The 14772-nt window shown below is 42.0% G+C and overlaps 1 protein-coding gene across 1 annotated transcript; it reads right to left on the bottom strand.

The window, feature by feature from the left end:
• Positions 1-1105: 1105 nt before the first annotated feature.
• On the bottom strand, positions 1106-9973 carry Ca3 (carbonic anhydrase 3). The gene is made up of 7 exons (XM_059253919.1): positions 9842-9973; positions 8999-9196; positions 6657-6775; positions 5245-5337; positions 4380-4442; positions 3469-3624; positions 1106-1914 (listed from the first exon to the last, which is right to left on the bottom strand). The coding sequence occupies exons 1-7, from the start codon at positions 9873-9875 to the stop codon at positions 1795-1797; spliced, it is 783 nt and encodes a 260-aa protein (XP_059109902.1). The 5' UTR covers positions 9876-9973; the 3' UTR covers positions 1106-1794.
• Between the last annotated feature and the right edge of the window lie 4799 nt (positions 9974-14772).

A 14772-nucleotide genomic window follows, 5' to 3' on the forward strand; every position in this document is an offset into this window, starting at 1 on the left:
AACCTGGTTTTACCTCACCCAAGTGGTAATCTATTAAATAACTTCAGCCTCCCAGGACTTTGTCACATGATTTGACTTCCAGTGTCTCAGGGCTCTCCTGATCCAGGGCCGTTTTCACTCCTTAAGGTAATGTGCTTATTGCTGCCCTTTTCTACAGTAGCTAACTTGTAGGCCACCGAAGCAACAAAAGATAACCCATATCTCTGACTGTGCAATTGGACTTTGTGTCTAGAGATATTAAATGTATTAAAAGTCAAATATATGCGTTTCTGTGCTGTTGGGTCATAGCATTCTGAAGTACATTTTTTCAAACTGTGATAAAAGGTGCTAACTGGCCTACAGGGAGCACTGGCTGTTCCCACTGGCCTGCATGCCAGAATCCTAACCAGCTTTGACTTAACCCGCTGGGACCTTTCACATGATGAGACTGACCAACATCCACTGCTCAGGTCTGCAGTTGAGTTAGATGCTCTTACCGACTGCTTTTCCCCCTTTTCTAAGCATGCAGCATCTGAACTCAGAACTTGACCCTTTTTATTGCGACCCTTCAGTTGCAAAAAACAAAGTTAAGAAGCTTGTCATCCCAGGTTTCCTCCATTTTTGTCATTTACAATACTTTTACATTAATTGTGTACACAAAATACAATCTTATTAGGGGAAATAAGTCAGATTCAGAAAGACTAATAAGGCCTAGGCTTAAAATAATATATATCTACGGACTTACAGGTGGTCGTGAAACTAGAAAGGGGATCATGAGGGGAGGAGAAGACAGATCTTAAAAGGGGAGGACAGTGGGATTCGTGTGATGTTGAAGCAGAGGAGGGTATGGTCGGAGGGCAGATGTGATGGGGGAGGGCAGTGACGGAGGGGCTAAATTAGAACAAAATATAATGATGACTCGTATATATGAAAATGCCATAATGAAACCTGTCACTTCATGTGCTACCTTAATACAAATGTTTTAATCTAAGTCTTCAGTTTAAAAAGAGGATACACCCACTTGTCATTTACATCCTGTCTTTATAGTTTCTGTGACCAAGTTGTCATCCACTCCTTCCTGTTCCAGGAATCATTCATTCCAACCTCAAACTCAAAAGACACCAGAGACAGTTTTTATTTTTATTATTACTATTATTGTTATTTTAATAAGCATGCAAGGATAAAAGTAGTGAAATAAAAAAGAAATGGCCCTGCTTTGGACAAAGAAAACCATCTTTATGGAAAAGAAGTTCAAATGCTGGATCGAACATTTTAAAACACCTGATCGTGTGTGTGTGTGTGTGTGTGTGTGTGTGTGTGTGTATGTGTGTGTTTTACAGACAATTTAAACCAGGCAAACTTGGTAGTAGGCAAAATTTTAGCGAGTAATGGAGTTTTGCTGGTATTAAGAGATAAAACACAATGATCCTAACGGTGGGCACACATCTCCGTGCCCACGCACACAGCATGACTTCTGTAATATCAGTAACTCAGTTGGAAAACAGGAGCCCTGAGATTGTGAGAAATTCAATATGCTCAGTAAGTCATTGTTGTATATATCTCTTCTTCTATCTATTTCTTCCTCATTGAACCCATACTAGAAATACTAATTTTATAGAAAAGGTGGTTATTACAAAGGTTAGGTGTGAAATTCATGCTTCTGGGTTAGACAGTGTCAAAAGGCGTTGCTATTTCACGTGACTGCATCTTTTCCCTCTAGGTGTTTTAGAACAGCTTAGAAAACAGAGCACCAGGAGGAGGCAGGTAACTCTTCAGGAGCAAGTTTTCTTTCCTGAAGAGGGCAAATCCAGAGCCTCACTTGAAGGAGGCCCTCACCACCCTGCCCTTGACCGGCTGCGGAGGGCGCCAGTTCCCCACCAGAGGCACTGGGGGCTCATTCTCCGCGCTGGCGAAGAGGCTGCGCAGCTTGGCCATCTGCAAAGGGAAACAGACTGTTAGAAACCGGGGCTCTCCATGCCAGCCAGGCAAACCACAAGCCAAGTCTCCAGAGGTAGGTTGTGAGTTGGCAAACATCAGCTCGTACCACAAACAGTTCCTTCCATCCAGGATCCCCTGCTCTCTGGATACCCACCTTTCCCACCTGTTGTAAACTGAGGGGTCAGCATGAAGTATGCATTTTACATAGAAAGGGATGATGGTTTATTGTATGCCTGCAAGTAAGAAAAACCTTGGTAGGCTTCCACTGTGTAATCAACTCAAGTATTTATGAAATTACTTTAAAGGACGAGAAAGAAATCAAAATCGGGCTATACATGTTAACCCTTTCTTTTCCTTTTTTCCATAAAGGATCAGAAAATAGGAAGTTCTCATAAGAATAGTATGTCTTGGTAGTTGAGATGGCTCAGTGTGTAAAAGTGCTTGTGGCAAGCCTGACAACCTTCGATGTCCAGAATCCACAGGGCAGAGGGCTGCAAGTAGTCCTCTGACCACCTCACATGTGTTCGCACACATGCATATACACGCCCATGCTGTACTTTTACAGTTAAGATAGCCGGGCGGTGGTGGCGCAAGCCTTTAATCCCAGCACTCGGGAGGCAGAGCCAGGCGGATCTCTGTGAGTTCCAGGCCAGCCTGGGCTACCAAGTGAGTTCCAGGAGAGGCGCAAAGCTACACAGAGAAACCCTGTCTCGAAAAAACCAAAAAATAAAATAAAATAAAAAGATATATTATGCTTTAGTAATAAAATGGTTTTAGCTTTCCTCATTTAAAAATTGTCATTCCACTTTTAAAATCTTTATACCAGTGAACAAGACCGTTAAAGCTAATCCTTATTTTATTCATTTATTTTTTTTAACGTCGGTTTACTCTTGGGTCCACCCTGGAAGAAACATATAAGCCACTGTCTTGGGCCAAGGAGTCAGGCTGGTGAGCTGATCTTACTGTGAGACATTCCTGTTCCAGGCTGTGAGCCCCGTTTTTGTTTCACGTCTTTACCTATGTTCTCCACGTCCACACCCACTTAGCTTTCCCTGAAGCCCCCGTCTTGGACATGTTACCAGTCCATTCGTTAGGCGGGAATGAGAAGAGCAGCCAGCCAGGAACTCCGGGAAGTAAACAGGCTGGGACTGGGATGAGGATTTTGTGCTTGGTTGTCCTTATGGAGAAATTATGTTTCTCTACTGGTAAAAGCTGGAGGAACACAGCACTCCTCAAAACCTGTCCTGCTAAATCACTTCTGCGTCTTTCTCTTCCTCAGGCCCGGATTTACCAGCCCATCTCCTAGCCAGTCCTCACTCTTACATAGACCTAGTTCAGGATCCCACCTGCTCTTTCAAGATTGCATTGTCCCACTACCCTTGGGAAGCTCCCTCGGATAAAGCTGAACAGGCTGAGGGAACTTCTAGAGGGCCAACTGTGAGACATCTGAGGACCACACCAGCTATCTGGCATTCAGCGTCTATGTGTTCCGGCTTTAGCAAATGCCTTCAGCCCCACAGTTCCCACACAGGGCTCTGCGGTCGCGCTCACCTGGTCTGAGCTCACGGTCATAGGCTCCTTCAACAGCAGCCACACGATGCACTCCTCGCAGGGTGGGGTGGTGAAGGAGCCATGGTAGGTCCAGTAGTCCCGGCAAGCAGGGAACAGGCACGACGGGTCGAAGTGCGTGAAAGGAGCCTCCTTGCCCTGGAAAACAGGAGGAGCAGGCACGCTAAGCCGGCACGTGCTCTTATCGCCCCCTAGAGGCCTCACGTATTCATTCATGAGAACGGGAAGGAAAGCAGGCATTGGAACAGGTTCAGGCCCTTCACTAGCAAACCTCAGATGAAAAGGAATCTGCTTTATGTCTGACTTGATCTGTTACAGTCACTGCAGTATTTTATTCCTTGTTTTCACGCTGTGTGGGGCTGCTACTCTGTCTTTTCTCACACGGGAGACTGAGACTGAAGAATACTTCTTGGAGGTTGATTTGAAGACTTTCACTTTAGTACATTTCACGCTCAGAATACTTCTTCCAGTGTCCACACTTAAAAGCAGCTACTTGAATAATCTCAAAGATAACCAAATTGTGTCAGAAGAGATTGTTGTTAATATTTAATGTATATAGGGGCTACCAGGAAAGGACAATACCAGGACTGAAAGAGTGACCGTGGGTGGCCTGAAGAAGCTCAACAATCCTGTGCTCACCAGGGAGTGGGGAAGGAGACCCCGGAACCTCTCACTTACCTTCCTGGGGAAAGTCCTTATCTGATAGGCTGACTGACAAGTGAAATAACAGATGTGAACATGCTCTAAGGACTCAACACTAAACAAATACCTGGCATTTACTTTTGTATGCAAACGTAGGATATCCATCAGACAGTGGAAGGTTTTTCCCAAAATTCAAACACAATTGGTATGTTTGGACTTAGGTTTGCAGTCCTTATCTGATTTGCTCTTACCTTAGTCTTGACTTTGTCCAGGGCATCAAGGAGAATCTGGAACTCCCCTTTCTCCCGTCCTATCTGTAAGCAAATAGGCACCCAATAAGATGTTTTTCCCTCCTCTATAATTGGAGATCATCATAAAAGCTTATTTGATCCATCCACATGCAATTGGGGTTTATAAATCTTCCATAGTCTCAGGTTGAGCCAAATATAAGTTTATTCACCCTGAAGGACTGTAGAATATATATTTTCTGATCTAAATTTGGATTTTAGTTCTCTGAAGTACAAAACCACAAAATTACATGTTGGTTCAACTCTATTTCCTTGACTCTCTCTGCAAAGTCATTCCATTTTTTTAAAAGAGCCAAAGCAAAAGTAAACTATGTTTCCACAATCGAACTTACTGCCTTCCCCTCACAATCCTCCCAGTGAATTCAGAACCTAGAACAAACTAGGTCATTTGCTGGCTTAAAACTCAGATTGGGTTACCATGAAGTTCATGTGTTAATGTCACTAAGTCCTCTTTAAACCAAGGTTGGCTGAACAACACACACATTCTTTGTGCCATCCTAGCCTGAGATCCTGTGGGTGGTGGCCCCGTTAAGCTGAGGGAATCCAGCCAGGCACTTGGCATCCCAGAAGTTCCCAGCACTGGCTTTCTGGTTTCCAGTGTGATGGAAACAGAGTGGTGTGAAAAGAAAATGGACACATGTCATCCTCACACTCGCCCTTGCTCTTGCCTTTGCCTTCATAGGCTTTTTAAGATCCTGCCCTCACACGTGCTTCAGATACAAGGGGGAAATGGAATGCATGGTCTCCTAAACATTGGTAAGGGATTGCATTCTGAACGAGAAAAAATTACCATCAATGTCTACCTCACCTTCAGAAAAATGCCAACCACAGCAATTCCATCGGGTTGCTTTAGAGCTTCTCCAAAGGTGTTGTACTTTGGATTCCAGTGAACCAGGTGAAGCTGCAACCACCAAACACAGGCTGTGAGATTAAATCCTTGGGATGCAGAAATGAGCATTATTATCCACAAGAGACCCAAATGTGTGCAGTCTCCAGGTTGTTACTGAACATTCTCATGGAAGTTGATAAGATTCTAAATATTAATAAGCAGTACTTCGGTGAAATTTCAATAGTTCAAAAAAAGGGGGGAGTATGAAATTGTTTGCCTCCTCATAGACAGAGCTCCAGTGTCTGGCAGCAAGCATATCTTAATTTAGGACATGAGCACAGCTTAAGTAATCAAGTTGCCCATATTGAGTTACTTAAAATGGCAAGAGAATAGTTTATAGCTGTTAAACATTTATATTCAATTTCAAAAATGTGAGATAATCCCATGTACAAATACCACACTCCAAGACTTTTCCACATTTGGAAAAAAAAATTAGCCTGAACTTTCTCCACTGGTGGAGGAAATGCCGAGCCAGGAAGACAGTCCTAATAATTTATTGGTCTCTACCCTAGCTTTCTAGATTGGCTGTAGAGAAATGGCCATACCACCCTAAATGTGCTGGATCTCATCTAATCTGGAAGGCAGCCAGGCCAAGTCTGGGTAGTACTTGGAGTTTCTTCAAGTTTTATGTAGCCAACAGTTAAGTACTCAGTGATGCCCACAATGGGATCAGCTGTAGTGTGCTGCCATGATTACATTTCCATCCCATCCTAGTGCTCACCAACATCTTTGGAAAAGAGTGAAACAGAAAGAATGAATTTTTGCTCTCGATTTTTGAAGAATGAATTTTGACTTGGTGTCCTAATGAAAATGAGAGGTGGTTTGTCTTATTCCATTTGCAAATTACTGCCTTAAACAAGGTGCATACACATACAAACATACTTCCTTAAGCAAGCAGAAAGTAAGGATTTCTTATAATTACTAAATGTTGTTTTTGAAGCATTATCTATACTCATAAAAGAGATATGTGAGCCAGTCTGTATAAAGAAGACCAGGCCCAGTCCCCTTGCCTCTGTTATGTAACCATTATGCTGCCTATCTGTAACCTCTTGCAAGTGGTTTTAGTGGAGATCAAATCAGCTAATGCACATAGTTGCTTCACGCACATTAGCTGCCTTACTGATCTGGTTCTATTCAAGACTATGCCCGTTTCTCAAAACAATCTGCAGAATCTTCATTGAGGATGCTGACCCATTTGCCCACTTCTCTCTGACCTTTGGTGGCTTCACTTTATGAGTGGGAGGCTTGAAGCAGAAAGAGTACTGAAGTTGTTTTTAAATTTCCAGTTTCAACGATTTGAGACCTAGAGTGGATCAGGCAGTTCCTCCTACCTCAGCAGCATACTTCACTCCATCCACTGTGTGCTCAGAGCCATGGTCATCCGAGGAGCCCCAGTGAAGATGGAATTGGCGAAGTCGGTAGGGTCCAGAGAGAGGACCACCCCTCAGCACTGTGAGTAAGATAATAAGGTGACTGGTGAGTTCCCCTACCTCTGCAGGACCCTATCTGAAACCAGAACTCTACAGAAGACTCCATGGGTAAAAAATGTCAACTTCTGGGAATATGGAGCCATCCCCAAGTGCTTGTAACTTGAAGTCAAAATATATCAGAGCAAGGATTTTCTTTTCTCTCTCATTTTTGCTTGTTTATCTTGTTCTTTTAACACTTTAGGAAACAAATTAAAGTAGCAGATATACTATAAGAACCTTGAGGACAGGCTAGTAGTACAGTACTGTCGGGAAGAGCTGGGCACCTGACAGGATTTAAGTACCATTTCTGAGTTGACACCCTCATCGTTGTGTGATCTCAGGCAAGATACTCAGCTTCTCTGAACTGGTCTTTGAATCTCTAAGAAGGTAATAATAATCCCGCACTTTTGAGCTGCTGTGAGGATTAACTGAGATCAAGTACTTAAATGGTGCTCATCTCACAGTGCCCTGTGAGGGATCACTGAGCAGGCAGGAATTCCTTCTGAGTGTCCCACTTTCAGTGGTGCTTTTCCTTAGATGACAAGGGGTACTTCTCATACACATCTGCTTTAGATTGTATCTGCTCATGGCAGAGGAAACAAAAGTTCAGAAATTTCCCAGGAAGCTAGACAGGATGGACAAGTATATATAATCATTATATAAATGTATATGTATGTATGTATGTATGTATGTATGACATATGTATCATTCTTAGGCATTAGTTTGGGCTTGTATAGCACTTATCTAAAACTCTCCTGTAATTTGGTCTCAATTCATTCTGCCTGGAGATTAATTTAAAGATTCAAATATCTTCCAAAGGATACTGAAAACTGCACAGAAACCCTAAAATCAAGATTTAGCAATGAAATAGCATTGTAACAGCAGCTATTTTAGAAAGACTTGGTTTCTTTCAGTGGTACAGGGAAACCCACAGTGAAGACCTACAGCAATAATGCTAGTCTTGAACCAGCTTGATGCGATGGGAAGGAGGTGGTTTGACTTATAGTTTCCTGTCCAATCACTGAGAATAGCTATGATCTGGATATGAGTCTCATTTATTGAACTAAACCATATTAAATCTCTAATATTCAATTTTTTGTTTTTAAAAATGGTATTTCATGTAATTCTGCTTGTGGTTTCTAATTTTGTTTTTTTTTTCCCTTCCAAATGGAGCTTCAGCTTTTAAGGCAAAGGGAAAATGGGAAAGAGCAGCAGGAAATAACTGCTCAGGAAATGGTAAGCTTCTGTCCTTTTCCTTAACTGGAAGGTAGGAGTGACCACTCTATCATTATTTCTTATGATACCACTGGGATGTTCATTCATGCATATCAATAAAGGAAATTTTAGCTTATGAGGAATGTTCTTCTAGGAAATTGCATTCTTGATAACTAAAGAATAATTCTTATTTAGACTTGTTTACAATGAAATAAAGCTTGCTTAATTGAAACAAAATTTCACTCTTTAGCTCTGGCTGGCCTGGAATTCATTAGGAAGACCAGGTTAGCCTCATATTTGTGGCAAACTTCTTGTCTCTGCCTCTTGAGTGGGTTTATAGATGACAGCCACCAAGCCTGTCTGAAATAAAGTCAAATTAGTCTTATTTTATTTCACAGATTGGTTACTAGTCTAGACTTAAAAAAATTATGTTTCCAATTTCATGCTAACATTGCCCCAAGAAGAAGTGGTCACATACATCAGAAACACTCACCACAAAGATTCTTTGGTTGATCCCCAGTGAGGTACTGAACCCAGGTCACCTGAACTCAAAGTGGCTCTACCTTTCCCTATTGATTGGCCTCCTTCCAGTTATCCAAGGAAGAGATGACTCAATTGATTTCTCTCTGTTTGAGGGAGTCTGTTCTCCATACCATCAGGAAACATAAGAACTTCATCTCTTGGTAGTCAAAAAGTCCATGTGGTCTCCCTGTTCAACCATACTCTGTCTCTGGAATGTGTAGCTAATGTTTAGCTTGGGCACATGGCCATTTTTCAGTGACAGGGTAACCAAAGTTAGTTAGAGGGTATGGCATTCTTCTTCATTGCATAAATATAATTCTTTACAACTAGAGCCAAGCCAAATGTCATCTCCATTTCAAGGATGAACTTCTCCCCCTTCCCACTAGTTCTGTTACTGTGTCACAAACTGCATTTTGCCAACAGATACTGAAAACACCCACATGACCCTTCCTAGGTGCTGTACTTACTGGACCTGTCATAAGTATCATCAAACACAACTCTGCAGGTCTTCCCATTGTTCAGGATGGTCTTAGCAGAGCCTGGATCATAAGATGCTGACCAGGGCTGCAGAGAGGGGTCATGCTTGATGTCTTTAGTATGCAGCTCAATGGGTGACTGGTTGTCCCCTTTGGCAATTGGATAAAGTTCATGCCAATGCTCAGGACCTAGAAAGTAAAAGGAAGGGGATTTATTTATTTAATAGTACAACCCAAGGTCTCTTTCCAGTGGACTAAGCCAGCAAAATACACATAGGCCAGAAAGTGGTTACAGAAAGGTCGGGTTCAGATTAAGCAACATAGCACTTTGCATTTCAAACCTATTTAGAACCTTGCTCGAAGAGTAGTTCAGTCTATGCAGTCCCTCCTCTTGCTTAGGAATCATGTAACCTGAAAAGCTTATCTTTGAAATGAATCACACATTGATCACATGATTTTGCATTATTTTGCAGCTTTCTTCTCTTGCCCATGGCTGAGGCCTGACTCATAATCAAAGCAATGATTGTTACCAGGGCCCCAGGCTTAAAGAAGCCAAGTGCTCACTGCTCAGTTTCACAGAGTAAGGACCAACCAGACCTGATTTGGGGTTGAGTGACTTCTCAGACACATCATCCAACCTTAGACTAGTTACAGTGTGTCTCTGAGCTTCAGGTTCCTCGGTGGAAAGGAAAACAGTGAACCATGTTAAAAGGACCAGCAGCATGGGACACCTGAAAGTTATCACTACATGCTAGCATTAGTACTTAACTACTCCTATGCCAGCACATCTGTGTAACGCCAAGGGCAACCCTGTAGTGCCATGGCTCTACTCACCGTTGTGGCTGGCGTAGCCCCACTCCTTAGCCATGGTCACCTTCTTGTTTCTCAGCGCTGGACAGCTCCTTCCTTTCCTTGCTCCAGTTGTCCTGTAGTCCCCAACAGTCCTGACTTTTATATAGGTCTCCTGCAGTGTGCATGGCCTTATTAGGTCAGCAGGGTGAGGCAGGGGGCTAAACTGGATTGGGGTGGTATTTGGAAGGCGGGGCGGGGGAAGCCAATGAATTACAAGAGCTGAACAGCTGTCCGGGTGAGAGGGTGGCAGGAGGGGGCAGCGAGGGGGGCGGAAGCCCCCCCCCCTCCCCGCGCGCCCTCCCTGCGGCTCTCGCAGGAGCCCTGGCTCCTTCCCCTGCTCCCTTTGCAAGTTTCCGAGAGGCAGGGCTTTCTAAGAGCTCCGGCTTTGGCCATGCTGGTTCCCTCTGTCTTTCATGCACTTGGGGGTCTGGGGAGGCGCGGGCGCAGGCTGCCGTCCTGTTCCGCTTAGTCAGCAACTAAAAGTTGCACCCGCGCTCTTGCAGCCCCACTCAGAAGACGTTGCTTTTACCTTGGACTGGAGGACCACCGGCTGCGGTCTCTGAATGCTAAGGTTCCTTTCCCTGTAGGAATCCGCTTAGGGTGGCGGGAAAGAACTCCTCTGATCCTCTAATTCAAGCATGATTCCCTTGTAAAAAACATGTAAAATCCCGGGAACAGAGATGAGGAGGAGCCCGTAACTACACGCTGCCCAGTCCCGTTATCCTTCAAGGGATGAGTTTCTGAGGCAGATCACGCAAGGCTTCACATCCAGTCTAGTGGGTACATTTGTTCTGTAGGACTCTGAGCACAGCGCCGGATCCCTGGCGGAGCAAGGACTCTGCACCCCAGCCTCACTCAGTAGCAGTCTGGGACTGAGCCACACTGGGAGTTATGCTCCGTTAGTCTCAGGACGCCAAGGATACCCGAAGCTTTAGAAGGGCACTGTCAAAAAATGAGTACGTTACCTAAAAATTTCACTCTCCAAGACAAATTCAGACACTTGGCAAAAAGGAGAAAAGGGTCTATGGAATCGGTTTTTTTTTTTTTTGGGGGGGGGTCGTTTCTTTTCTCTCAGTCTTAATGTGTTTCATAATACAATAAACCACATAAAAGGAGACTAAGACTGGAGTATCCCATGTATGCACGATAAAGATATAATTAGCAATATCTGGTTGCTGTTCACACTAAAGAAATGAGTATAGCAGATGTTTGCAATTATATGCATATATTATAAAAATTCTTGTTTGGGCAAGAATATCTTTTTAAAAGACCAGAAAGATACATCTGATCTTAGAAATTAATTGAACAAGATTTATGCATGCATTTTCTTATAACTTCTACTTTTCTAAATAGCTTTTTCCATTTTACTTTTCCTTGGGAGTTACAAAACCTGAGAAGGAAGTCTCTCATCACGGCAAAGACAGCTCATCGGCTAGGCATGTGGAATGCCTGACCACACTCAGAACCTGGACGCCAGGGGAGTCATTCTCCAGGGTATTTTTGTGACCAGGGATCACTTGATCCACACAATAGCACTGTGGAATCAGGAACCCTCAGTTAGTTGGAAAATCCAAGCAAACACAGGGAAACAAATGTCCTTAGCTCTATGCATGGCTGGGTTTCTAACTCACTGTGATAGCTGCTGCTGTGTTTGCGATTAATAGAGGTGATTTAAAGTTATAAATGCATGATTATTGGTGTGAATAAGCCATAATCTCACTCCAGGCCATCAACTGTGATGCTGACTCTTCTCTGACCTGGGTGATCAGGAGATTGATAATTAAATCTCATAGTTACCAATAGTTATTTGATACTGAGTATTGAGTTAAGACATAAAAGGAATTATAAATGCAATCGAGGAATTCATCATGCTACTACTGTTTATGATGAGAGATTCTTTTTAAATGCTTCATTTACAATTTAACAATGTACCCAATGACACTTAAAAAAACACTTGTAAAAAATTGTCAAAGTGAAATATCTAACAGAATTAGATACAATAATTTTGAAAAAAATACTTGGGACTTTTATCTTATTTTCTTGTAAGAAATTAGTGAAAACTGTAATTTAACAAAGTTTATAATAAATTGTGTAATTATAAGTGAGGAGTGGTGGATCACACCTTTAGTACCAGCATCTGGAGTTAACAAAGTAGGCATATCTCTGCAAGTTTGAGGCCAGCTTGGTCTACACAGGGACTTCAAGGGCTGCTAAGGCTACAATAATGAAACCCTGCCTAAAGAAAGAAAGAAAGAAGTAATTATATCTCATCTGAATTCATCTGCAACTATTTTTTTTAAAAAACCTCACCTGCAAATTTATCATCTGCATCTTAACTGAATTACTCCAGCTTACTTAACTATAAATTTCAAAATTATCTGTCCACAGAGAAAAAGATACTTTTAAATTGGGTTCAGGACTTACAAGCTTTTGGAGTTGGCTTGGAAAGGAAAACTGTTAGGCATATACCAAAACTAGAAGAAAGATAAAAGAGCCATTAATAATTAACTACAGACTATCTCCTCCAGTTCTCCCAGCAAAATCATGGGAAAGTTGATGTAGTGGGTAATTTTCTGGATTTTCCTCCAAAAATGAGTGTATGTAGAGAAAAAAATAGGAGAAAAGAAGGGGAAAAGTAGGATAAGAGGTGCTCTTGCCAAAGTCAACTAGAAGATATTAAATTAAATTTAAAATATTAGAAGTAATAACATTTAGATATATTTTATCCATGATTTAACCATTCTATTTTGCAAAAGTATCATGTAATACAATTAACTCAAATCATCCACAGGCTGGTATCATTTGGCATTTGTGTTGCATTACTAAAAAAAAAAATCACCAATTAGGTTTTGAAGTAATTTAATAATTCAGCTTAAACATTGTAATCAGGAGCATGGATTTTCTACTCCTTTTGATTTTCATAGAATAAGCTCTAGGACAGAAAAGCAAAAGTAGGCAGCAAATATAGATACCACAAATGAAAATTTCAGTAAACTGTCTGAGTACGATGGGTGGCCGACTTTGACCTTCCTCATCAGTGTCGGCTGAAGCTTGGCTGGGGTACGCTATAGATAATTGCAGGCTCGGTTCCCAAGTTTGCCGCTAGTGACAGCTGGGTCATTTGGATAAGATCTTATATTTGGCCTCTGTTCTTGGCAAGGCTGGAGGAGAGCAGCCTAACTGGGATATGTCAGGCTGATCACTTTACTTGAAAGTGGGAGCAGGAGTTCCAGGGTCAAGTCCTCCCGGATCCACCCAGTAAGATCTGATCATCAAGGCCCATCAGTTCAAACCAGTTTCTTCCAAACATAATTGTTATTTTAAAATATAGTAATAGAATATTAAGTGGAGAAAATGGTTGAACTTTATAATATATTTTCTTAGGATCAAACATGGACCACTAAGACTTATTTCTAATAATTTCCTGATGTTTGTTTATAGAATTTAACGGGTAGAGTTTTGTTGTTGTTGTTTTGTTTGTTTGTTGACTTCTCAGAAACATTTACATGGCTGTTTGCCTACATTTTTCTTCGGTCTTAGGTACCTCCTATGGGAAATGGAGGAAATAACTCCCACCTTACGAGTTTCTTGTGAGGCTTACTCGACAATATACAAAGCAGCTAACAGAGCACACATAAGACAGAGGAGCGAGCACTCAGCAGAATTAGTGTCTTTCCTTGTTCGCTACACATAACATCTCTCTGGAAAGTCATCTACCCTGAAAAATCCCTGTTCTTTGTTGACCATAAACAGTGCCTTCCTTGCATGTTGCAAAGTGTAGGTGCTAACCTGAAGATATCATTACATGAAAGAGATATCTTGGGTGAATGAAATAAAAATGGATATCCACAGCATTCACCCTCTCCTACGAACTATCTTGTCTGCTTGGAGTAATCATGCTTTGGCCCTTTTCAGCACAGGAGTCATAGCAAGCCAAGAACCAGTTATACACATAATGCATTAATCTAACAGAACTCAGTGAAACTCTCAACACTCCGATAATACCTAAAATCATCTTACAAGGCTGAAAAGTTATGCTACTTGATGATCAGGATTTTTGTTTCCTGTTAATTCCTCATGCTTAATGAAGTTTCAGATGTGACATGAATTGCTAAATAGTCTTTTAATAAAAAACCCAGAGCCAGATATTGATGTAAATGCTGAAAGAGTGGAGAGACAAAGGAACAAGCCACTTCTTACTTTTAGGACTCCTTAGCCTGAAAAAGCCTTTCTAGCCGAAAGGCCTTTAGCCAAAAGGGGTTCCTCAGCCAAAAAGCCTTTAGTTTCTGTCTCCTCATGCCTTATATACCTTTCTTTGCCCAGCCATCACTTCCTGGGATTATAGGTGTGTGTGCTTCCCCAAGTATTGGGATTAAAGGTGTGTGCCACTACTGCCTGGCTCTGTTTCTCTCCTATACTGAGTCAATCTCATGTAGCCCAGTGTGGCTTTGAACTCACAGAGATCTAGACAGATCTCTGCCTCCCGAGTGCTAGGATTAAAGGTATGTGTCATCACTGCCTGGCCTCTATGTTTAATCTAGTGGCTTATTCTGTCCTCTGATCTACAGGTGTATTTTATTATGGTACACAATCTATCAGCACACTCAGGTGCTTTCAGAAGCACAGTGCACATACTCTTCACCCATTCTTCACTGCATCCATAGAGCCTCCTTTACTCTTTCCATAAGGCTTTTATTTTTTCCTTGCTGTAGACTTCTTTTTACACACTTTCCTTTGGTTTAGCTGCTTCTTCCTTTTTCTATACCTTATAGTTTAAAACTGTTTATAGCCGCAGTTATATAGACTGTGTCATGTGCATTAACATGCTATGCTCTTGTCATCTATAAGATCAGTGATGTATTAAACCTGCCTTCTTTTGTTTCCAACTGCCATTCTAATTCAAGACAAAGCTT

Source organism: Peromyscus eremicus, chromosome 2, assembly GCF_949786415.1.
Source record: "Peromyscus eremicus chromosome 2, PerEre_H2_v1, whole genome shotgun sequence".
In the NCBI taxonomy this organism is placed as follows: domain Eukaryota; kingdom Metazoa; phylum Chordata; class Mammalia; order Rodentia; family Cricetidae; genus Peromyscus; species Peromyscus eremicus.

Coding starts and splice junctions, on each gene's coding strand:
- Ca3 (XM_059253919.1), bottom strand. CDS start 9,875: ATGGCTAAGGAGTGGGGCTACGCCAGCCACAACG. Junction 5,338..6,656: donor GAGTGAAGTATGCTGCTGAG/GTAGGAGGAACT, acceptor TGGTGGTTGCAG/CTTCACCTGGTTCACTGGAA. Junction 4,443..5,244: donor TGGTTGGCATTTTTCTGAAG/GTGAGGTAGACA, acceptor ATTTGCTTACAG/ATAGGACGGGAGAAAGGGGA.